This window comes from Lactuca virosa, chromosome 4, assembly GCF_052849685.1.
Source record: "Lactuca virosa cultivar CGN04683 chromosome 4, Lactuca_virosa_CGN04683_v6, whole genome shotgun sequence".
NCBI lineage: Eukaryota > Viridiplantae > Streptophyta > Magnoliopsida > Asterales > Asteraceae > Lactuca > Lactuca virosa.
In genome coordinates, this window is record NC_136429.1 from 102,543,775 (window position 1) to 102,569,448 (window position 25,674).

At 36.5% G+C, this 25,674-nt stretch overlaps 1 protein-coding gene across 1 annotated transcript; it reads right to left on the reverse strand.

The window, feature by feature from the left end:
* Positions 1-1,053: 1,053 nt before the first annotated feature.
* On the reverse strand, positions 1,054-4,332 carry LOC145104845 (protein FAR1-RELATED SEQUENCE 5-like). The gene is made up of 5 exons (XM_079042012.1): positions 3,602-4,332; positions 2,957-3,155; positions 1,987-2,466; positions 1,555-1,615; positions 1,054-1,361 (listed from the first exon to the last, which is right to left on the reverse strand). Exons 1-5 carry the CDS (start codon positions 4,330-4,332, stop codon positions 1,054-1,056), a joined length of 1,779 nt encoding a protein of 592 aa, XP_078898138.1.
* Positions 4,333-25,674: the final 21,342 nt, after the last annotated feature.

The following is a 25,674-nucleotide window of genomic DNA, read 5'->3' on the forward strand; positions in this document are numbered from 1 at the left end:
AGATGGAAGTGGAGACTGGTGAAGGTGAAGATGGAAATGGTGAAGGTTGAAGGATTGTCTGTCAATGGATAATTTGATTGTTGGTTTATTTAGACAATGTTTACTTTTTAATTAGATGAATGCTTGCCACTTTATTAAGACAATGTTTAGGTTTTAATTAGATAAATGTTTGAACATATATATGATATCATGGATATGTGAATCTTAATATGGATAAGTAGTTTATTACTTTACAAAACAATGTCTATTTTTTTGTTTAACTGTAAATTAATGTTTAGGCAATATTTCATAATAAATCATATATGATTTTGATATTTATAACAGTTATAAAATGCCTTGTTCTTTGTACAATACAATTAGATATCGACAATCACATATGATTTAGACAATCACATGTCATCAGCACAATATAGATTAAATCAGATATGATTATAAACATTTTTTATAATGCATTTATATTGAATAACTTAACCATAATTTATATATCAATCACATAAGTGATTAAACATATAAACATGAATATAAATACATGTGATTAGAAAAATTATACAAAGACATATAAACTCTTGTCTAATCATTTATTTGCACAATGGCGTGTGATTATGAATGTAATCACATATTATTTGGAAAATCATGTGTGATTCTCATAATCACTTACGAAAGAATTAACATATGCATTCGACAAACACATGTGATTAAAAGATTCTTGATAAGAAATATTATATCAAAAAGAATCACATATGATTACTTTGAATCTATTATGAACAATGTATGATTTATAAATCAATCACATGTGATTACAAACATAAACATAATTTGAATACTCAATCACATATGATTATACATATATGTGATTACCATATGTAATATAGAAAAACAGATATGGTTATTATCAATTGTTATGAACATATAATGCTTAAAAAAATAGAAAACTAATAATCACAAAATAAATCTCATAAAAATCAAATATGATTACGACTTAAAAAATCATATATGATTATCACTTGTTATGAATATTGTATGCTATACATCATTTCTCAGCAACAAATCTGCTTAGACAGGTACGACTGTTGTGCGATTCTCTTTTACCACATACTGAGCAATTCTGGTCTTCTTTTGAACTTTCATAATTGATTTTTCAACTTCACCAATAATCCTTTTCTTTCTACATCCTTTATTGTGTTGAAAATGTAGAACAAAAATCGCAACCTCTTCTGGAATAGTAACGTTATAAAGTCCCTCAAGGACATCAGAATTTGTAATTGGCTCTTCGTTTGAAGAATTACTCTTCAGATCATTCAAAAAAAGTTGTGGTTTTTCAGCCAAATACGATAGCTTATGGTTATCACCTCTCACAATATCTAAAACATACTCAATATGGAAAAATACTTCATTGACCAGTTTCATAACATTTGCATCCTCTTCATTGATATCTTGATAGCTGATAATTTGAAGGTATTACATCCTTTCTCCATCGCCTAAAAATATATATATCTGGAATTTCATCAAAAATTTTATTCATCAATATTCTGAAAGCATGTATACACAGTATACCGAAACGATTAAAATGTCCACAACTGCAGTTCACTTCTTTTTCAGCATATTTTTGTTCCACCTGTAACAATACAAAATCACGTGTGATTATACATTAACTATCTTATTATAGATGTAATTATAATCATATATGATTATACATGTACTTATAATCACATGTGATTTTGATCACATGTACCTATAATCACATCTGGAGTGGCACGTATGATCACATGTGATTTTAATCACATGTACCTATAATCACATCAAATTATAATCACATGTGATTTAGAAAAATAATTTTTTCTATGATCACATCCACAACTCATTATCTTTATAATATTATGTGATTGATTATAATCACATGTGATTTTAATCATATGTACCTAAAAAAACATCTGATTATAACATTATGATAATATAAAAATAAGGTATAATTAAAAAATAAAATACCTTATACGTTGCTTTTACTTCATGTTTCTGGTTCTTGTGCATAACTTTAAAAAGTTCCCATCCATCTCCCTCGCCTAAATCTTTAACATCACAATACCATCCTCTTTTATAAGTATCTTTTTGAGCTTCAAAAAGTAACTTGCTTCTGTAGACGTTTGATGCATGTTCTTCTATCATACATGGAGACTTCAAAGAATAATGTGATCCCTTAGTTTTATGATCAAATCCACGTTGTGTATATCGTTGTTTTTGAATGTCATTGTCGTAATTATTCATGAAATTTAGAAGGAAATTTTCCATTTGTGAATATGTATTAAAAAAGGAATTGATACTCTTAGACCTTGATGTTGTCTTCATCAACCCATACATTGGAAAATCACTAAAATATGCAGGTACCCATGTTTCCTTATTTTCAAAAATGTCTTTAAACCACCTTTCATCTTCAAGATTAAATTCTTTCATCAACAGTTCCCAATTCCACTAAAAAACATCACGCTTAATATACATTTCCCTAACAAGATTATTGAATCTTTTCTTGAAATCTGTGCTTTTAAAAAATTCCACAGATAGCTGTAATAATCATATGTGATTCACATATTAATATTTAAATATAAAAGTAATAATAACATCTAATAACTTAAAATGATTTAATAACATGTTATTATATACATAAAATAACAAACAATGTGCTTTAATAATATGCCATTAGAATCTGTTACAAAAAAATAGCATTTAATAAAAAATTGTTTTAACCTTTAATGAATATATGACTAAAATCATATGTGATTAGTAACACAAAATTTTAAAGTTAATTTTATTTTAATCATATATGATTATAAATCTTTTATATATACAAATATATTCAATCATATATGATTAACAAAAGCAAAACGATATAAAAAAATACATTTTTTGGCAGTTTCTTCATGATATGCCACATGCACAATCTATGCTTTGACTGATAAAAAACCGAATCAACAACTTGCTTTAATGATGTATGTTGATATGTTAAAACCAGTAATGGTTGTTTATTTGAATGAGCCTTCAAAAATTGTTCAAGTAGCCACTTGTACAAATCCACATCCTTGGTACTTAACAACCCAGCTCCGATAGTAACAGATGATTTATGATGATCAATAATAGTGAATGGAACAAAAACCAATGCATACCTGTTTCATATATAACAACATAATCAATATACGATTAACCATATTTAGAACTTAGCAATAAATTAAAAATAATGATATTAATCAAATATGATTAAACAAAAAATCAAATTAGAATGTTTGTCGATAATTAATAAATCACATGTGATTAGAAAAATAATTACATCAGCATACTTGTTGAGCATTAATCAATCATCGATCACATGTGATTATAATCACATATGATTAAGCACATAATAACATCAGTATGTTTGTTGATAAATAATCAATCACATCACCATACATGTTGCTTATTCATCAATCACGTATGACTACAATCATAATCACATTAGTATACTAGTTGACAATTGATAAATCACATGTGATTAAAAAATAATTACATAATCATACTTATTATGCGTTGATCAATCACATATGATTAAAAACATAAATATACAAGAAAAACTTACTTATTTGTACGAAAGGTTGCATCACAAGACATGACATCTCCGAATTCACTATAAAATGCTTTCTCTGTTTCATCAGCCGAAAACATTGCATTCAAAACCTTGTTTTCATTGCATTTATAATAAAAAGAATAATTTGGATAGTTGTTTTTCCGATCACTCATCTTTTTCACGATAAGTTTTACATCTATGAATCGAATAATCGATCCCATATCCCTCTTGAAATTTCTGTAATCTACAGCCTTGCCCTTTACGTGCTGAAAACCGCCTTTCAAGGTTGATTTGAGCTTGTAAGCTTGTGTAGCACCTATTTTCGTTATAGAAGCACGAACAATGAACTCCTTGTCAGAATATGAAATAGCCATTGTACTTTTCAAGTGAAATGTATCTTCAAGGTCATGGTTGTGATTTTCTTGAAACTTGTCAAACCTATACTCATCCGTTCCTTTGACATGTTTCACAATAATTTTAGCTTTAAAGTTTGTCACCCTGTAGATTGTATTACGTTCCGTTGAATTCATTTTTGGTTTACCCATCCTGTTGCAAACCACATACTTGTGCTTTATTATATCACCCTTTTTCCTCAATGTGTTCATATGAACATCAAAACCAACCTTCTTTGCATATCTTTTATAAAAATTAACTCCCTCAACAACATCTTTGAACCTCATTGACTTAGTAGGTTTAAATTCTTCAAGAACACCTGGTCTGATATCATCCAGAGCCTCTGACATATAGAAATCTCATACACAACTTGTACTCCTCGCACTGCTTGAATTTGCATCATTGGAAGAAGTACAACATTCACCTGTATAATCAATGACAAATCACATATGATTTAAAATGAGTTCCATATATAATCACATGTGATTATAACAAATAATTGAACATAGATAAACTATACATGTGTCACATATGATTAACATTATAATAGACTGGCAATCACATATGATTAACACTATAATAAATAGATTTAATGAAGAACTACTGAATAATCACATAACATAAAATTGAATGTACATCAACGTATGCAGTGTAAAATCACATGCGATTAAGGATAAATTTATTAACAATAAAATGACTAATCACATGTGATTAGTAATGAATTCCTTATATAATCATATGTGATTATAAGCAAAATTGAACATAGATAAAGTAAACAGATGTCAATATTTACTCAAATATAAGAGAATTAATAATCACATATGATTAAAAAAACATTAATCATATTTACTAAAAAAATTACTAAATAACTACATAATATTATAAAAACAGATTCAATCCTAAATACATCAATAATTAAAATTTACCTAAAAAACTGCAGATTTGGTTTTGATGACTTGAATGTTCAACATCTTCATGAACATCTTCAACGCTCTCAACAAAAGTACTAATTTGATCTTCACTTATAAAGAAATTCACATTATCACTTGTAAAAGACATTGTGAAACAACAGAACCTGTCAATAACAACATAAACATTTATTATTAAAACAAATATTAATAATATATGATATAAAACATTATAATGTAAAATGTAAATGTTCATAACAATTATGATTATAATATACATTAATCACATATGATTTTATCAATGTTAATAAAATGTTTATAATTCATAACAAATATCAAAGATATCAATCACAAATGATTTTCTCAATGCTTTAAATCATATATGATTTAAATCATTGCATTATAGTTTATAACATATATCAATTACATCTGTTTCTTTAATAGCTAATCATAAACTGTTAATAAAAGAACTTTGTAACACCTCAAATTTAGACCAAATTTTCATTTATAATTTACCAAAATTGCACAAGCCAGGTTATCAAATACATAATTATCCAAAACAACCAGTATCACAAAATATCAGAGTTCACAACTGTCCCAGTAGCAAATCTCCCAGCAAGTGTGTACAATCATACATTCTCCTTCCCGCAGTCTTCAGAAGTACATGATACATATAAATCAACAAATGTAAGCACGAAGCTTAGTGAGTTCCCCAAAATAACATATACAACACAACAAAAAATAAACAACTATGGGTCATCAGCAACCCTGCGTACTATCAGCAGTCCTAGTGGGCTAACAACACGTACTGTGGGTTATCAGCAACCCTGGAGACTATCAATAGTCTCAATCAAATAATAACAACATAACATAATAATAACAGCTAGAACCAGCTGGTCATCACAGATACAACTATTTTACCACACAGGTAAGAATAAGTGAGGAGACTCACCTGATACTGACGACAAGTAAACCTCACACCCGAACTGTCAGAACTAGATTCTGCCTAATCAACAAAATAATTAATCCTAATTAATAGTTAAGGTTCAAAACTCAACTCGCGAGTCCAAATCCCTCAACTAAGTCCTATGAGGGCAAAAACACCATTTTGCCCTCCCTATGCTCCAAAACCCTAAATCTTGACCAAAAGCTAACAAAAGTCTACTGCCCATCGCGTACGTTGGGCGTACCTCTTCTTACGTGGGGCATACAACTCGAACGGTGTATGGTCGGGGTCGGAACCGGCTACGCGGGGCGTAGCCAGGAGTACGCACGGCGTACTCCGCCTGCTTCCACTTTTACCAACTTTTGGTCTTAATCACTTAAGAAAACTAACCTAACCACATATCTGACCATTCTAATATGTCTTATTCCATAAAGTCATCGACTTTAAGCCTTTGTATGGCTAGAAAAGTCCCAGCGCAACAAACTTGAACTTTCAACACATCCTAAGCTACTTTGCTCATGCATGAGCCTAAGGAATTGATCAAGAAATCATTTTTATGATTCAACAAGTCCTATAATGCATGAAAGGATAGCTATAAGCCCTTGGAGTGCTCCAAACTCCTAAAGGTCCAATATTGGGGACAAAAGTTCAATAAACTTCAAGCATATAGATCTAATGGAGAACTTATCAAGGTATAAACTTTATACCTGAAAATGATGAACAAAGAGGAAAGGCTTCTGGATCTACAATCTTGCCAGGACCCACTCCTTCTTCTCTAGCCTCCTTCCTCAACTAAATGCACCACAAACACTCAATAAGCTTGAAAAACTCACACAAGCAACTCAAACTTGGAATTAGGGTTTAGGGAGGGTATGGTAGCTGATAAGGCTGCTTAAATGGGGAAATAATTTTGTTTAAATAGGGAGCAACCCTTAAGATTAGGGTTTGAAGTCTGGGCTAGTACGCCTGGCATATCATACGTATGCCCCGCGTATTAGCTGATTATCCGTGATTCCATGTTGCATGAGTATGGTGAGCATACTCTTAAGTACGCCCTGCATACAGACACCATACAAGCCTTTTTCTCCAAGGGACCATTTGTGCAACTTTTGATAAAGATAAAAGCAATTATAAAAATACCTAATATTGGGATGTTACAATTCTCCCCCACTAGAATCAGACTTCATCCTCAAAGTCATATTCAGGAAACAACTCAGGATATTGCTCGCACATCTCAGACTCGGGTTAACACGTCCACTCCGAGCCTTTCCAGTGTTGCCACTAAACTTTGACCAAGTTCACTACCTTGTTCATCAAGGTCTTCACTTTCTGATCCATAATTGCCATAGGCTTCTCAACATAGTTCAGGCGATCTTCGATCTGAATGTCCTCCAAAGGGACCACAACTGTCTCATCAACTATACATTATCCTGGAGTTGCTAGTGAGTCCGATTGAAAGAGTCAACTGCTTGCCCCTTGCGCTTTACCGGTTTGGAATGAGAGTTTTCTCAGCTGGGAAACATGGAAAGTATCATGGATCTGACTCGACTCCTCCGGTAGCTCCAACTGGTAGGCCACCTTGCCTACACGGACCAAAACTCGGAAAGGGCTAATGAATTTGGGGTCCAACTTTCCCCGCTTCCTGAGGTGGATAACACCCTCCCAGGGTGACACCTTCAAAATCAGCAAATCCTCCACTTGAAACTCTAGCTCCAAGCGTCCCCGATCCATATAACTCTTCTGGAAGCTCTGGGCTGTCAGTAATGTATGTATAACTTGTTGTATAAGCTCAGTCGTCTTGAGTACTACCTACATGCTCCCTATTACCCTCTATCCAACCTCGTCCCAACAATTAGGAGTCCAACATCTTCTTCCATATAGGAGCTCAAATGGGGACATACCGATACTGGCATGATGGCTGTTGTTATAAGAAAACTCAGCCAACGGAAGATAGGAGTCCCAACTCCCACCAAAATCAATAAATAAGGTATGCAACATATCCTTGAGTGTCTGAATAGTCTGATCACTCTGCCCGTCAGTCTGCAGATGATATGCAGTACTGAAATGTAGCCGCTTCCCCAACTCCTCATGAAATCTCTTCTTGAATCTGGAAGTAAAGTGCATATCTGGCCCGACACAATAGACGTCGGCAACCCATGCCAAGCCACCACCTCTCGAACATAAATCTAGGCCAACTTCTCTGCAGAAGAGCTCTCACTAATTGTTAATAAGTGAGCACTCTTCGTCAAACGATCCACTATCACCCAGATATTGTGAACACCCCTTGCAGTCCTTGGCAAGTTTGTAATAAAATCCATGTTGATCTGCTCCCACTTCCATAGGGGAACCTCTAGAGGCTGCAACTTGCCATGAGGGCACTGGTGCTCGGCCTTGACCTTCCGACAAGTCAAACATCGCTCTACAAACCATGCCACGTCTCTCTTTATACATGGCCACCAATAGTTATGATTTAGGTCAAGATACATCTTGGTAGCCCCTGGGTGGATGGAAAATCTTGAATTGTGGCCCTCCTCCATCAAAGTCCGTCGGGCCCCACCCGTATACGGTACCCATACCCGCCCATGAAGAGTCAAAAGTCATCGGCTGTCAATATTAAAGGCTGAAATCTGGCCGACCTCCCGTTCACTTTTCCAATTTTCTTCTTTTATGGCCTCCGACTAGACTTCTTTGATAATCTCCTAAACTGGAGTCATCACAGTCATCCTCAAACACACATACCGCATCGAGGCACTCGCCGCCCTCCGGCTCAAGGAATCGGCCACCACATTGGCCTTGCCCAGGTGATACAAGATCTCACAGTCATAGTCTTTCACCACATCCAACCACCTCCTTTGCCTCATATTTAGGTTAGGCTGATCCATAAGATATCTCAGGCTCTTATGGTCCGTGTAGATGGTACATCGAACACCATAGAGATAGTGGCGCCTTGAAGAGTATGTTATCACATGCCCCCTATGCATCAACACAACACCCAACCCTGCAATATATGCATCATACTAGACTAAAAAGTCCTTAACTGCCTTAGGGAGGGCAAGTACCGACGCCTCACACAATCTCTGGTGAAGAGTCTCAAATGATGCCTGCTGCTTAGACCCCCCACTAAAAGCAACATCCTTCCTTATCAACCTGGTGAGAGGAACAACAATCTTGGAGAAGTCTCTAATTAATCTCCGATAATAACCCGCCAATCCGAGGAAAGTCCAAATCTCAGATGGAGATCTCGACACTTCCTATTGCATCACCGCCTCTATCTTGGCTGGGTCGACCAAGATACCGTTCTGATTGACGAGGTTTCCCAAAAACTGAACCTCGCGCAACCAGAAGTCACACTTGGAGAATTTGGCGTATAGCCTCGCCATCCTCAAAACTCCAAGAACCTCTTGTAAATGCTCATCATGTTGTTACCTAGTCTTCGAATAGACCATAATGTCATCAATGAAAACGATCACTGTTCGATCCAACATAGGCCTTCACACCTGGTTCATGAGATCCATGAACGCCGCCGGTGCGTTGGTGAGCCTAAAATGCATCACCACGAACTCGTAATGCCCATAGAGAGTCCGGAAGGCCGTCTTCTTAATATCCTCCTCTCGCACCGTCATCTGATTATAGCCGGACCTCAAATCGATCTTGGAAAACCAAGATGCCTCCTGCAGATCGTCAAAAAGATCATCAATCCTCGGTAATGGGTAACGGTTTTTCACGGTCAACTTGTTCAACTCCCGATAATCGATGTACATCCGATCTGAACCATCATTCTTTCTGAAAGAAATGATTGATTCTCCCTTAGGAGAACTGCTCGGCCGAATAAACCCTTTTCCAAACAGCTCCTGCATCTGAGAGGATAACTCCTGCATCTCAGGAGGTGCAAAACAGTATGGTGCCTTTGCGATCGGCACCGCACCTGGAATTAGATTGATCCAAAACTCCATCTTCCTCGCATGAGACACACCCGGTAAGTCCTTGGGAAAAACATCTGGAAAATCACGTACCACCGGAACATCAGAAATAGAGGTCGATCCCTTCTCCTCAATCCGAGTATCCACTACATATGCTAGATAACCCGTACACCCATGCTGCACAACTCTGTCTTGCTCTGGTGGCAGAACAGAAGGTTGATCCTGACCTGGTACCCTTACCGTAGATAGTCAGCATTCCCCCACTAGGGTTCCGAACCGTCAACAACTGATGCTCACAGTCAATCAGAGCCCCAAAACGGCTCAACCAATCCATACCCACGATCACACAAACATCTCCCATCGCAATAGGGATAAGATCTATCGGATAACTAACGTCGAAGATCTCTAATACAGACCCCCAGTAGATATCAGTAGTAAAGACTGGATTCTTATCAGGTATCGAGACTCTCAAGGGCCTGCTCAAGGTCTCTCGCGTAATACTAAAACTTCGACAAAATGATGACGACACAATTGATCGACTCGCACCCGAGTCAAACAGCACAAGCGCAGGCATAGAGTTCACAAGAAAAGTACCTACATAATCGATAATATAAGAAACATAAATAAATCAGTATAAATATAAAGAAAACATACCAGCCACGACATCTGGAGCTGAACGGGCCTCCTCTGCTGTCAACTGTAATGCTATCCCTCGGGCCCTCGGTGCCTCGGCCTTCCCTGCCAGCCATCAGTGATACCTAGGTTCGCAGGGGCCGGAGTCTGAATTGCCATTAATGATACCCAGGTTCGCAGGGGCCGGAGTCTGAATTGCCATCAATGATACCCAGGTTCACCACAAACTCATGGATATATCTCCTCAAAATACTCAAATACCGACTCACACAGTCATGCTCCGTGGACACCAGCTTAGGGAAAAAAAATCCCTCTCATGAAACATCCTGTTGATCTCAGTCATTGTCTCTATCTTCTGCTTGAGAGACAGGAACTATTGGGCCAACCTTTCCCGCTCAACCGTGGGTACAAACTCGTCCTTGAACATCTCAGTAAACCTCTCCCAAGTCACCGCAGTATGTTGTACAATAGAGTAGTCAAATGTTACACACTTCCACCAGTCCTTCTCTCCCAAGCGAAGCAAGTTCAGCACGAAACGAACCCTTAAATTCTCTGGACAGGAGCAAGTACAAAAACATCCCTCCACATCAGGGATCCATCTTATACCAGAAATCATATCCTGTGGTCCCAGCAAACTCGGGTGGCTTCGTGTTAGTGAACTCTCGGTACCATAACGAATCATCCCCCTGCGGTCTCGCAGCAGCAACACCTATGGTTGTTGCGACAGCGGAAGCCTCAGTGACAACAGCATAACGCTCGTCAAAAGTCTCAATAAACATGCTCTTGATTGACCCAAACATCTCTGGAATAGCTTCTCTTATTGCTGCGACCACCTCCGCAGCAACAATCCTACGGATCTCATCATCGCTGGCACTCGGCCTCTCAGGGTCGCTGGAGCCAGAATGTAACGCCTGTGTTTCTGGGCTAAGCATTAGTATGATGATGTAATAGTCAAGGTCAACCATTGTAACCCATTTTGAAGTAATAAAGAGGAATTACTTGAATATTATGTGAATTATGTGATTTTATATGCTTATATACTTATTTATGAAGATATAATAAATTAAGAATGAAAATAAGTGTCAAAAATAAAATTTTATATAAACCCTATATCTATGAATAAAGTTGTAGTGGTCGTGACAAGGATTCCGAAGATATAAAGAACGCCGAAATCCGAGTTATAACGAAGAAGTTATGACCTGTCGAAGTTTCGCGACAAAACAGGCACGACACTGTGTGACGTAAAAAGTGAGTTTTACGATAAATTGCTTTTTAGCCTTAGCGATCTAAATGAAAGTCGTAGCATACGTTAAACCGAGAGTTTGCATAAAAAGAACGCCCAAATATGACTTCGTATGAAGAAGTTATGATTTTTCTATGTTTCGGAATAGCAGTATGCAGCCTGGAGTTCGAATATTAGATCGACCTATTTTTAGCCGACACAACCTAAACTAGAATCAAAGATCTCATTAATAGGAGCTCATTGTTAAAAAGACAGATGAAAACGGATGCCGGATGACGAAGTTATGAATTTTTAACGGACTTTTCCTGTCCCGACCTGTTAAAAATATAACTTTAAAAATAAAGTTAAAATTAGCCGACGGAGTCTAAACGAAAGTTGTAGAGTACGTCTCCACCTACGCGTGGATATAAATAACGTCGAAAACAGAGCTCATATGCGAAAGTTACGAATTTTAGAAGACGGAAAGGCAAATTACGAGATTGATTGCGAGGCCACGCCCCGCGTAGCCTTCAGACGCCTCGCGTACTGGGTACGCCACGCGTACACCGAGGGTAAGCTCAGCGGTCTTCCTATGCGCAGTCCGAAGTGAGCCACAATGCACCAGCCGGAGGTTGACACGCCATCGTACGAACGCGTCGCGTAGCCTTGAACTCCCTGCGCACCGAGGTACGCCAAGCGTAGCTCCGTAGGTACGCCCCACGTAGACCGAGGCTTCGGCCTATAAAAGGGGTGCGAAGGAATCCGGTTTTCTCACACCTTCCACTCTTTCATTCTCTCTCTACTCTCTCTCTAACTCCCCCAACCCCCCCCCCCTAGCCTAGGAAACTTCCCTAGCGCTAGAAGAAAGCCCCGGAGCGCCCGAAGGCTCCAAGAAAAAGAGCTTTTCGGTTCAGAAGCTCTGCTCCAGCGGAGCCCGGGTTTTAGCAAAACCCGCTGTAAGTGAGATACGCCTACCGTACTTTAAATATAACTTATATTTAAATATAATATTGTTATTATGAACTCATAATAAATATTTGGGCTATTATTATGACTTATATAAGTATCGTTATAATATCTTTTTAACTACTCGCGGTACGGGAAATCTGGTTTAAAGGGTCGCATAGGGATGTTGGATTTCAGAAGTGCTATATGCCAAAATGGTCCTGACCTCCGGTGTTTTATGTCTGGCCCCTATCTATACATAGTGGCTGGAAAATATTGTTTAATGCTTATATAATAATAATAATAATAATACTAAGACTAATAATTATTCACGGTAAATATTAGACTAAAAATCTAGTGGTAATGATACTAGGTTTCGTCGAAGGAAAATAAATTAATAGAAGCGAATCACTGTCTGAGTTCGTAATCACTACCTTAACAGGTGAGTGCATAGTTACTTTCATCTTACACATAGATATGAAGTATTTAATATAAATTACATGCTATGTGTGCATATTATTTGTGTTCCTGATATCTTTGCTGGATGAACGATTTATACATGTTTTAAATGATTTAAACTGTATATGTAATTTATATTTACGAATATGTTGGGTAGGACATGGGTAGATGAAATAGTTGATGTATGATGAAATAAAATGATGAGAGGCGTCGATGTTGACGTTGATCCAGTCATCTAGCGGAGTATAGATGACGACCACAGACTATTCTAGACAGTCTAGTGGAACGCTAGCTGGCTCGTAACCTGTAGGTGTTTATGAACGATGTGTTCACCGTTGTACTCCATCCCCTCATGGTTGCCTTTCAAAAATTTATCGTTGAGGAACCCGCTTAGCAGTAGTGTCCATCCCGATGAAAATCCTTAGGATAGGTCCCTTATGATAGGTGTTTTTGGGACGTAAAGTGAGGATAATGGGAATGGGTAATCGGGTTGATTGATTTGATGAATCTAATAAACTATTTATTGTTGGTTGAAAACCTTATGTGCTCACCAGGCTCCCAAGCCTGACCCACTCAGTTTCTTGTATTACAGGTAGTGGCACAAGAGTATAGATGTGATGTTCGGATGAGAGTTTATGGATTATAGGCCAATAGATATAAACAAATGTTGTAAGGCCTATATTGTTTCAGTTTATGCTTTTGATCTGTATTGACAATGACATCCTGAGGTTTTAATATAACGAGATACATTTCTTCGGAAATGATTTGATAAAATCTTTATTATATTTTTGGGAACAAATTCCACAAAATTTTCTTTAAAAACTTACTCTGATTTTATTATAAAGCATAAACAAAAGCAATCTTTTCTGGCCATGAAATTGGGGATGTCACATTTGGTATCAGAGCATTAGTTTAAGCGAACTAGGAATTTGTAGGATTTCTACACTTAAACTTAGAATGCTAAGCGATGATTGTGAGATGAGTGTCTGTTATATTTTAGACACAAGCACTAGTTTATTTTAGGAAAGATGCCTAAAATGCTTTTATGTGCTAAATGATTGATGTTATAGCTATAAAGATGCCTTATATGCTATTATTTGTTTGGATCTATGGTCTATTGCCGACCGGATCTGGAAACCTTATGTGTTCAGTATTCTAAACGTTCGACTACGATATTAGAACTGACATGTAACTTTTCGGAGAGACAAGGAGGATTTAAACATTTATCGTAAATAAAGCTCTCCCTATCTTAATATTCTCGTCTCGAACTTCTACTTTGTGCCTACTGAACTCTCCAAGGTCAACAAGTTTGCTAGTGGATTACAACCTGACTTTCGTCCAATGGTCAAGCAAACAACCACTTTGAAAGTCGCCATCTGGGCTACTCAGAATGTGGAGACCCAGATAAAGGAGAAGGGTCTGGAGAGAGCTGAGGTTGGTGAGAAAAGGAAGTTCGATGGATCTTCGAAGTCCAACAAGAAAATAAAATTCTCGAAGTCTGGATCGAAGAATTTTAGAGAAGGAGGAGGAGGTCACTTGTTTTAAGTGTGGAAAGGCTAGGCAATATGACAATGAGTGCACATTCAACAAGAAGGTCTGTTATGGGTGTAATGAAGAAGGACATATCTCGAGGGACTGCCCGAAGAAGAAGGAGGCGGCAAGGCCCAATGTTCCACCGAAGCCAAAAGCCAGAGAATTCCAGATGACACTGGAAGTCGCAAAGGATGCATAAGATGTCGCTTCAGGTACCTTTCTTGTAAATGGATTGCCTCCCAATATATTGTTTGATTCTGGAGAAAATTACTCCTTTATATCACACAAATTTGGTGGAAGACTATCATTTCCTGTAGATAAACTTGATAATGCTCTAGTTGTATAAGTTGTCAGTGGCAAATTCATACCTGTTAGCGATTGCATTAAGAACATCATCATCGACTTAAACGAAAACGAATTCCACGAGGAGCTGTTACCCACTGAGTTGAATGGTTTCGACATCGTACTGGGAATGGATTGGCTTAGTGCCAACGATGCCGAAATATTATCCAAGAAGAAGATAGTGAGAGTGAACCCACCTGGAAGAGAGTCATTTATGGTGTATGGGGACAAACACAGGGTAAATTCTGGAATTATTTCCCTGATGAAAGTCAGAAAATGTTTGTTCAAAGGTTACACATCATACTTGGCATTTGTAATCGATGCAAAGAAAGAGAAGAAGGAGATACGAAGAATACTAGTGGTGTGCGACTATCCGAAAGTCTTTCCCGAAGATCTCCCTGGATTGCCCCCTGATAGAAAAGTGGAGTTTCGAATAGACTTCTTACCAGGATCGATACCAATAGTGAAAGCACCATACCGATTAGCACTAACGGAGATGAAGGAGCTTATGATGCAACTTCAGGAGTTGTTGGACAACGGTTTCATTAGACCTAGTTCATCACCCTGGGGAGCTCCGGTGTTATTCGTAAAGAATAAGGATGGAAGCATAAGGATGTGCATAGACTATAGAGAGCTGAACAAGGCAACGGTAAAGAACAAGTACTCATTGCCAATGATTGATGACCCGTTCAATTAGCTGCAAGGTTCGAGCTATTTCTCAAAGATTGACTTCAAGTTAGGATATCATCAACTGAAGGTGAGAGAGAAAGATATTGAGAAGACTGCATTTTGAACAACATACGAATACTATGAGTTTCTGGTTATGTCATTTGGACTAACCAATGCTCTAGCAACATTCATGGATTTGATGAACAGGGTTTGTAAACCATTCCCCGATAAATCCGTGATAGTGTTCATAGATGACATTCTGATTTACTCAAAGAGCCAGCAGGAGCATGGAAAGAACCTGCGATAAGTGTTAGAAGTTTTGAAGAAGGAGAAGTTGTACGCAAAGTTCTCCAAATGTGATTTTTGGATTCGAGAAGTCGAATTCTTGGGTCATGTGGTTAACCAAGAAGGGATAATGATTGATCCAACAAAGATTGAAGCTGTGATGAAATGGGAACGACCAAAATGTCCCACAGAGATTCGAAGATTTCTGGGATTAGCTGGATATTACCAAAGATTTATCCAAGGCTTTTCTTTGATAGCTGCTCTATTGACCGCTTTGACCCATAAAGGAGCTACATATACATGGTGTGAGAAACAGGAAGAAGCATTCGAGAAGCTAAAGAAGAAGTTGTATGAAGCATCGATTCTTTCTTTACCTGACGGAGTTGAAGACTTTGCAGTCTATAGTGATGCATCTGGAGTTAGGTTAGGTTGTGTTCTGACCCAGAGAGATAAGGTGATATCATATGCATCTCGAAAATTGAAAGAACACGAGAAGAACTACCCCACTCATGATCTGGAGTTGGCAGTAATAGTAATCGCCCTAAAGATATGGAGACATTATCTCTATGGCACAAAGTGCAAACTTTTCACTGATCATAAGAGTCTCCAGTATCTCTTTAATCAGAACGAATTGAACATGAGACGACGCTGGCTAGAGTTACTCAAGTACTACGACTGTGAGATACTTTACCACCTTGGTAAAGCAAATGTTGTCGTTGATGCTCTAATTCGAAAAGTAAACCTTGAAAGGAAAAGGCCAAGAGCGTTAAGAATAGAAGTTGCCTCAACAACTGTGGCAAGCATTAAGAAAGCTCAGGAAGAAGCTTCAGAGAAAAATGACCGAAAGGAAGAACGTTTAGGCAAAACGTTCTTGTTCGATACAAATAATCAACGATTGAAGGTATTCCAAGATAGGATTTGGATACCTAAGATGGGAGGAGTAAGAGATCTTCTAATGGAAGAAGCTCACAATACCATGTACTTGATTCATCCCGGCAGCACTAAAATGTATAGGGATCTGAAACCCTACTACTGGTGGCCGACGATGAAGCTCGATGTTGCAAAGTATGTGGCCGAGTGTGTGACATGTGCGAGAGTTAAGGCACAACATCAGAAACTGCATGGGAGTTTAGAACCTTTACCTGTACCCATGGGTAAATGGGAAAATATCACCATGGATTTTGTGACTAAACTACCCAGGACGAAGAACGGAGACGACATAATTTGGGTGGTCGTGGATCGTTTCACTAAGAGTGCACACTTCATAGCAGCCACTGAGAGATGGTCTATGGATAAGCTTGCAAATGATTATGTGAAGGAGGTAGTAAGACTTCACGGTGTACCGTTAACGATTGTATCAGATCGTGATAGTCGTTTCACCTTAAGGTTTTGGAGAAGTCTACAAGAGGAAATGGGTATGAAGTTGTGTTTAAGTACAACTTACCATCCACAGACTAATGGTCAGAGCGAAAGAACGATTCAAACACTGGAAGATATGCTAAGAACATGTACCCTGGAGTTCCAAGGTAATTGGGATGAGCACTTACCCCTGGTAGATTTTTCCTATAATAATAGTTTCCACTCGAGTATCAAGATAGCACCTTATCAAGCTTTCTATGGACAGAAGTGTCGTATGCCGTCTTATTGTCTTGAGGCTAGAGAAAAGCAGTTTATGGGCCCCGAGATAGTCCATCAGACTGCCGAAAAGTTGAAGGTGATTAGGAAAAGAATGTTAGCAGCTCAGAATCGTCAAAAGAGTTATGCTGACAAGAAGAGACGATCGATGACATTCGAAGTTGGAGATTCCATTTTGCTTAAAGTCTCACCGTGGAAGGGACTTATAAGATTTGGGAAAAGAGGAAAGTTAAGTCTAAGGTTTATTGGACCGTTCAAAGTTCTTCAAAGGATTGGGAACCAAGCTTACAAGCTAGAATTACCAGAAGAACTAGATGGTATTCATAACACCTTCCATGTGTGTTGTTTGAGGAAGTTCACGGGAGAGGTTCCCGACATAATCCAAATTTCAGATTTAAGGATGGATGAAAATAAAAGGCTAATCGAAGAGCCTGAAGCAATTGTTGACCGTAAGACTAAAAAGTTGCGACGCAATATAGTCGACTTAGTGCTTGTGCGTTGGAAACATACGAATGGGCTGAACCTCACCTGGGAGACAGAAAGTGACATGATGAGTCACTATCTATATCTGTTTGTTGACGCATGATTCTGGGACAGAATCATCCTAAAGGGGAGAGAATTGTAACGCTTGTGTTTCTGGGCTAAGCAGTAGTATGATGATGTAATAGTCAAGGTCAACCATTATAACCCATTTTGAAGTAATAAAGAGGAATTACTTAAATATTACGTGAATTATGTGATTTTATGTGCTTATATAGTTGTTTATGAAGATATAATAAATTAAGAATGAAAATAAGCATAAAAAATAAAATGTTAGATAAACCTGATATCTATGAAGAAAGTTTGTAGTGGTCGAGACAATGATTCTGGAGATATAAAGAACGTCGAAATCCGAGTTATAACGAAGAAGTTATGACTTGTCGAAGTTTCACGACAAAACCGGCACGACACTGTGTGATGTAAAAAGTGAGTTTTACGATAAAGTGCTTTTTAGCCTTAGCGATAAACGAAAGTCGTAGCATACGTAAAAACGAGAGCATGCATAAAAAGAACGCCCAAATCTGAATTTGTGCGAGGAAGTTATGATTTTTCTTAAGTTTCGGAACAGCAGTATGCAGCTCGAAGTTCGAATATTAGATTGACCGATTTTTAGGTGACACAACCAGAACGAGAATCAAAGATCTCATTAATAGGAGATCAACGATAAAAAGACAGATGAAAACGGACGTCAGATGACGAAGTTATGAATTTTTAACGGATTTTTCCTGTCCCGGTCTGTTAAAATATAACTTTAAAAATAAAGTTAAAATTAGCCGACGAAGTCTAAACAAAAGTTGTAGAGTATGTCTCAACCTACGCGTGGATATAAAGAACGTAAAAAACGGAGCTCGTATGTGAAAGTTACGAATTTCAGAAGACAGAAAGGCAAATTGTGAGATTGATTGCGAGGCCACACCCCGCGTAGCCTTCGGTACGCTCGCGTACCGGGTACGCCCTGCGTACACCGAGGGTACGCTCAGCGGTCTTCCTATGCGCAATACGAAGTGAGCCACGATGCACCAGCCGGAGGTTGACACACCATCGTACGAACGCGCCGCGTAGCCTTGAACTCCCTGCATAACGAGGTACGCCCAGCGTAGCTCCGTAGGTACGCCCCGCGTAGACCGAGGCTTCGGCCTATAAAAGAGGTGTGAAGGTAGCCGGTTTTCTCACACCTTCCACTCTTTCTTTCTCTCTTTACTCTCTCTCTAACTGCCCGAACCCCCCCCCCCCAAGTCTAGGAAACTTCCCTAGCGCTAGAAGAAAGCCCCAGAGCGCCCAAAGGCTCCGAGAAAAAGAGCTTTTCGGCTTAGAAGCTCTGCTCCAGCGGAGCCCGGTTTTAGCAAAACCTGTTGTAAGTGAGATGCCTACCGTACTTTAAATACAACTTATATTTAAATATAATATTGTTATTTTGAGCTCATAATAAATATTTGGGCTATTATTATGACTTATATAAGTGTCGTTATAATATCTTTTTAACTACTCGCGGTATAGGGAATCTGGTTTAAAGGGCCGCATAGGGTTGTTGGATTTCAGAAGTGCTATATGCCAAAATGGTCCTACCCTCAGGTATTTTATGTCTGACCCATGTCTGTACATAGTGGTTGGAAACTATTGTTTAACGCTTATATAATAATAATAATACTAAGACTAATAATTAGTCACGATAAATATTAGACTAAAAATCTAGTGGTAATGATACTAGGTTTCTTCGAAGGAAAATAAATTAATAGAAGCGAAGCGTTGTCTAAGTTTGGAATCACCACCTTAACAGGTGAGTGCATAGTTACTTTCATCTTACACATAGATATGAAGTATTTAATATAAATTACGTGTTATGTGTGCATATTATTTGTGTTCCTGATATCTATGCTGGATGAACGATTTATACATGTTTTAAATGATTTAAATTGCATATGTATTTTATATCTACGAATATGTTGGGTAGGACATGGGTAGATGAAATAGTTGATGTGTGATGAAATAAAATTATGAGAGGCCTCGATGTTGATGTTGATCCAGTCATCTGGTGGAGTATAGATGACGATCACAGACTATTCTAGACAGTCTAGTGGAACGCTAGCGAGCTCGCAACCTGTAGGTGTTTGTGAACAATGTGTTCACCGGTGTACTCCATCCCCCTCATGGTTGCCTTACGGACAATTATTGTTGAGGAACCTCCTTAGCAGTAGTGTCCATCCCGATGAAAATCCATAGGATCGGTCCCTTATGATAGGTGTTTTAGGGACATAAAGTGAGGATAACGGGAATGGGTAATCGAGTTGATTGATTTGATGAATCTAATAAACTATTTATTGTGGGTTGAACCCTATGTGCTCACCAGGCTCCCAAGCCTGACCCACTCAGTTTCTTGTATTACAGGTAGTGGCACAAGAGCATAGATGTGATGATCGGATGAGAGTTTATGGATTATAGGCCAGTAGATATAAATAAATGTTGTAAGGCCTATATTGTTTCAGTTTATGCTTTTGATCTGTATTGACAATGACATCCCGAGGTTTTAATATAATGAAATACATTTCTTCGGAAATGATTTGATAAAATCTTTATCATATTTTTGGGAACAAATTCCATAACATTTTCTTTAAAAAGTTACTCTGATTTTATTACAAAGCATAAACAAAATTGGTCTTTTCTAGCCGTGAAATTGGGGATGTCACACTGAACCTCGGGTAACCACCATACTAAAACACATAAGAAAATTATCAGAAATTAGCCTAAAGCGCATATACTGACGGCCACACACTCCTACAAGATCCTTAGTTCCTTAGGGTTACTCCTCGATCCGCGTACGAATCTAGTGCTTCCAATAGTACGGGTCCAATATTACCTTCCATACTAACTCGTATTTGTCTCAAGTCGTCCCCTCAACACCCCAAGTCGCAAGGACTCTATCTCCTCAAATTAGCTATGGACTCATCCTGCTGGTTCCTTAGAACCACAACTAAGCGTTTGGACACTGACTCTAGACTGCTCCCAACACTGCTTTGCCTCACAAGATCTCTGTTTTCCTTGCTATTTGCTTAGCACATGCCAAATGTACATAATACGAGACTCGATAGACATTCAAATAAAATCATACTTCAAATCCATAACAAAACAAGGAACATGAAGAAAGGCTAAATCAGGCATTCTAAGGCTATAAAATCCTAACTATGTACAAATATTAATGAAAGATTCAATCTCATAAGAATGAACTCCTAGGATAAGGCATCACAAATCAGGCAACATTACCACACTATTTCTACAAGATTCCTTAGCCTATCACTAAGTAGCATGCAATACTATCAGCTCATAACATATATATATATATATATATATATATATATATATATATATATATATATATATATATGCTCTGCACTACTCATAATATAAATTGAGGTATTTTGGGAAACTACCGTTTGAGCCCTCGTTGATTGTACACACTGATTCTCTGGGTTTTTCTCCTGTAAAACTCTTCATTTATTTTTTAAGTTCTTAAAATTTTTTCAGATCCTTAGTTTGAGTTTGGAATCACCCAAAGGTTCATCCAAATCCCTCAAACCAGGACTCTGATACCAAACTGTAACACCTCAAATTTTAGACCAAAATTTCATTTTTAATTTACCAAAATTTAAAGTTTCACAAGCCAAGTTATCAAACACACAATTATCCAAAACAACAAGTATCACAAAATATCAGAGTTCACAACTGTCTGAGTAGCAAATCTCCCAGCAAGTGTGTACAATCAGACATTCGCCTTCCCGCGGTCCTAAGAAGTACATGCTACATATAAATCAACAACAGTAAGCACGAAGCTTAGTGAGTTCCCCACGACACCACATACAACACAACATAAATAAACAATTATGGGTTATCAGCAACACTAGGGACTATCAGCAGTCCCAATGGGCTAGCAACACGTCCTGTAGGTTATCAGCAACCCTGGAGACTATCAGCAGTCTCAGTCACAAAATAACACCATAACATAGTAATAACAACAAGACCCAGCTGGTCATCACAGATAAAGCTATTCTAGCACACATTTAAGAATAAGTGAGGAGACTCACCTAATACTGACGACAAGTAAACCTCACACCCGAACTATCGGAACTAGACTCCGCCTAATCAACGAAATAATTAACCCTAATTAACAATTAAGGTTCAAAACTCAACTCGCGAGTCCAAATCCTTCAGCTAAGTCCTCTAAGGGAAAAAAATACCATTTTTCCCTCCCCATGGTCCAAAATCCTAAATCTTGACCAAAGACAAAAAGTCAATAAAAGTCAACTGCCCAACGCGTACGTTGGGCGTACCTCTTCTTACGCAGGGCGTACAACTCGAACAACATATGGTCGGGGTTAGAACCGGCTACGCGGGGCGTAGCCAGGAGTACGCACGGCGTACTCCGTCTACTTCCACTTTCACCAACTTTACGTCTTAATCACTTAAGACAACTAAACCAACCACATATCTGACCATTATAAGATGTCTTATTCCATAAAGTCATCGACTTTAAGCCTTTGCATGGCTATAAAAGTCCCAATGCAACAAACTTGAACTTTCAACACATCCTAAGCTACTTTGCTCATGCATGAGCCTAAGGAATTGATCAAGCAATCATTTTTATAATTCAACAAGTCCTATAATGCATGAAAGGACAACTGCAAGCCCTTGGAGTTCTCCAAACTCATAAAGGTCCAATCTTGGGGACAAAAGTTCAATTAACTTCAACCATATAGATCTAATGGATAACTTATCAAGGTATAAACTTTATACATGAAAATTATGCACAAAGAGGAAAGGTTTTTGGATCTACAAGCTTGCTAGCACCCATTCCTTTTTCTCTTGTCTCATTCTTCAACTAAATGCACCAAAAACACCCAATAAGCTTGAAAAACTCACACAAGCAACTCAAACTCATAATTAGGGTTTAGAGAGGGTATGATGGGTGATAATGATGCTAAAATGGGGACATAATGTTGTTTAAATAGGGAGCAAACCTTAACATTAAGTTTTGAAGTCTGGGCTAGTACGCCCGACGTACCATACGTATGCCCAACGTACTAGCTAATCATCCGTGATTCCATGCTGCATGAGTACACTGCACGTACTCTTAAGTACGCCCTGCGTACAACCACCATAAAAGCCTTTTACTCCAAGGGACCATTTATGCAACTTTTGATAAAGATAAAAGCATTAATAAAAATACCTAATATTTTGATGTTACAAACTTAATCATATGTGATTGAAATAATATGATTTTAAACATATACAAATCACATGTTTACTGAATGATTTTGGTTTTTCTGCAAACATAAATCACGATTATTAACTTTATACTCAATAATTTCAATTTATACTACATAAATACATAAATAAATGCAATAATCAACGTTTAATGATCAACATAAGTTACAATATATTAAATTTAACTCCTTTCGAACTCAAAACATTCAATTTATACTTCATAAATGCAGTTACAATGCAAGAATCGACAATAAATGATCAAAATTAGTTCAGAAAGTGATGATCTTTACTTTTTCGATCAACAATATGTTAAAACTAACTCCTTTCAAACTCAAAACGTTAAATAACTAATTTGATTACTAGAATAGATGAAATAAATACAAATGCCAGTGTTTAATCATAAAAAAAAGTTATGCAAAGTGAAGATTTTTACCTTTTGATAGAACGAACAGTTAAACCTAAAATTCTTGGACGATGATGCAATTTCTTCTTCTATAAGAATCGACGAACAACAAGCATAAAATTTTGGAAGAAAAATCGTAGAAATCACTGAGATCTAGGATGAATTGTAAAAAAATCAAATTGAATCACTCTGAATTCAAACGATACTCTCGACAAAGTTACGAAAATAACCCTGAAAAATCGTAGAAATCACAATAATCGTTTATAATATAAAGAGTTATGAAAATACCCCTGAAGTTAATTACAAATAGAAACACACGTGTTTTTGAATGTGACAGGCCAAAAAATGTTCTCAAATGTTCTCGATCCAAAAAATATTCTCTTTTGATATATATATATATATATATATATATATATATATATATATATATATATATATATATATATATATATATATATATATATATATATATATATATATATATATATAAGTAGCATATATTGTCTTTGGAGATAGATAAGTTATTAAAACGGGGTAAATACTCATTAATAAAAGGGAAACTAATTATCTACTTTTTATTTTGTGAATCACTAAACACTTTATCGAACAATTGAACTATCATGTCACATTTTTAACATGTTTATTGTATTCTCGTGGATAGGTTAGAAATATGGATAAAAATATTAGTTGGGTTAGCAATCATATAAATTTTATGTTTTAAACGTTTTTATGAAGAAAATCCCATTTTAAAAAACAATAAAAGATAAAGACGGCTTTTTAAAACGAAACTAGCGTTTATTCTAGATGTTACTCATCTATAAAAATGCTACATTTGATTAGATAAAAAAAGTATAGTCATTAATATCTCGAAGTGTTAAGAAAAAGCATTGATAAGAATATCAATTATAACTTATGCAAAATGTGTAAAACATTTTTCAAAAAATCTTTAAGTTGACCATATAGCTTGGGATTATAAAAATAAATTTTGAAAAGTTAAAGAACTTACAATCTTTATTTTAGAGAGAATCAAAGATTCAAAACACGGAATAGCCTGTAATTATTCTTCGTTCTTTTAGACAACAAACTTGCAGAAAGACATTAAGGGAAACGTTTGTTAGAAAACCCAAAATCTAATATGAATAAGAAACTAGGATATATATATATATATATATATATATATATATATATATATATATATATATATATATATATATATATATATATATATATATATATATATAGGAGGGTTCAATTGAGAAAAAAAAAGGTTGAGAATGGGGGAATCATTCTCAGACACACATTTATTTTGCAGCAAAACACTTAGGCGTACCGTCAGAAATGGATAACGGATAAACATGTGTTTTCCAACCAAACATGTTTCCTTAAACTATGCTAATCATTACCTTAATATACACAAAAACATATTTTTTTTCGTTTTTTTTATTTTTAGAAAGCCATTATTATCGAAAAATTATTTTAAATATATCAAAATTTATAATTTTTTATTCTCTATAAATAGACATCCATATTGATATAATTTTAAGATAAAATAATTTTTTTTAGAGTTTCAGCTCTCGTTATTCATAAGTGAATAAAAAAATCTATCAGATTTTTATTACAGCATATTCGTTATTCACTTATGAATAAAACGTATGCGTAACTTTTTTTATAGTTTAAGTACTGTTCATATATGAATATGACACGCAATAAAATTTTCTTACTTAAAATATATTTTTTACATCATCTTTCATCATATATTATATTTATATATGAATAAAACGTGTATTAGTTGTCGTCATATTTTATATTCATATATGAATAAAACATTTATCAGATTTTTGTTACAGTTAATTTGTTATTCATATATGAATAAATAGTATAAATGATACTTAAATTGTAAAAAAAATTAATTATATATTTTTATTCATAAGTGAATAACGAATGTATTGTAGCAAAAATCTGATGCATTTTTATTCACTTATGAATAACGATAGCT

Coding starts and splice junctions, on each gene's coding strand:
- LOC145104845 (XM_079042012.1), bottom strand. CDS start 4,332: ATGTCAGAGGCTCTGGATGATATCAGACCAGGTGTTCTTGAAGAATTT. Junction 3,156..3,601: donor GCAACCTTTCGTACAAATAA/GTAAGTTTTTCT, acceptor TATATGAAACAG/GTATGCATTGGTTTTTGTTC. Junction 2,467..2,956: donor TAAAGCAAGTTGTTGATTCG/GTTTTTTATCAG, acceptor GATGTTTTTTAG/TGGAATTGGGAACTGTTGAT.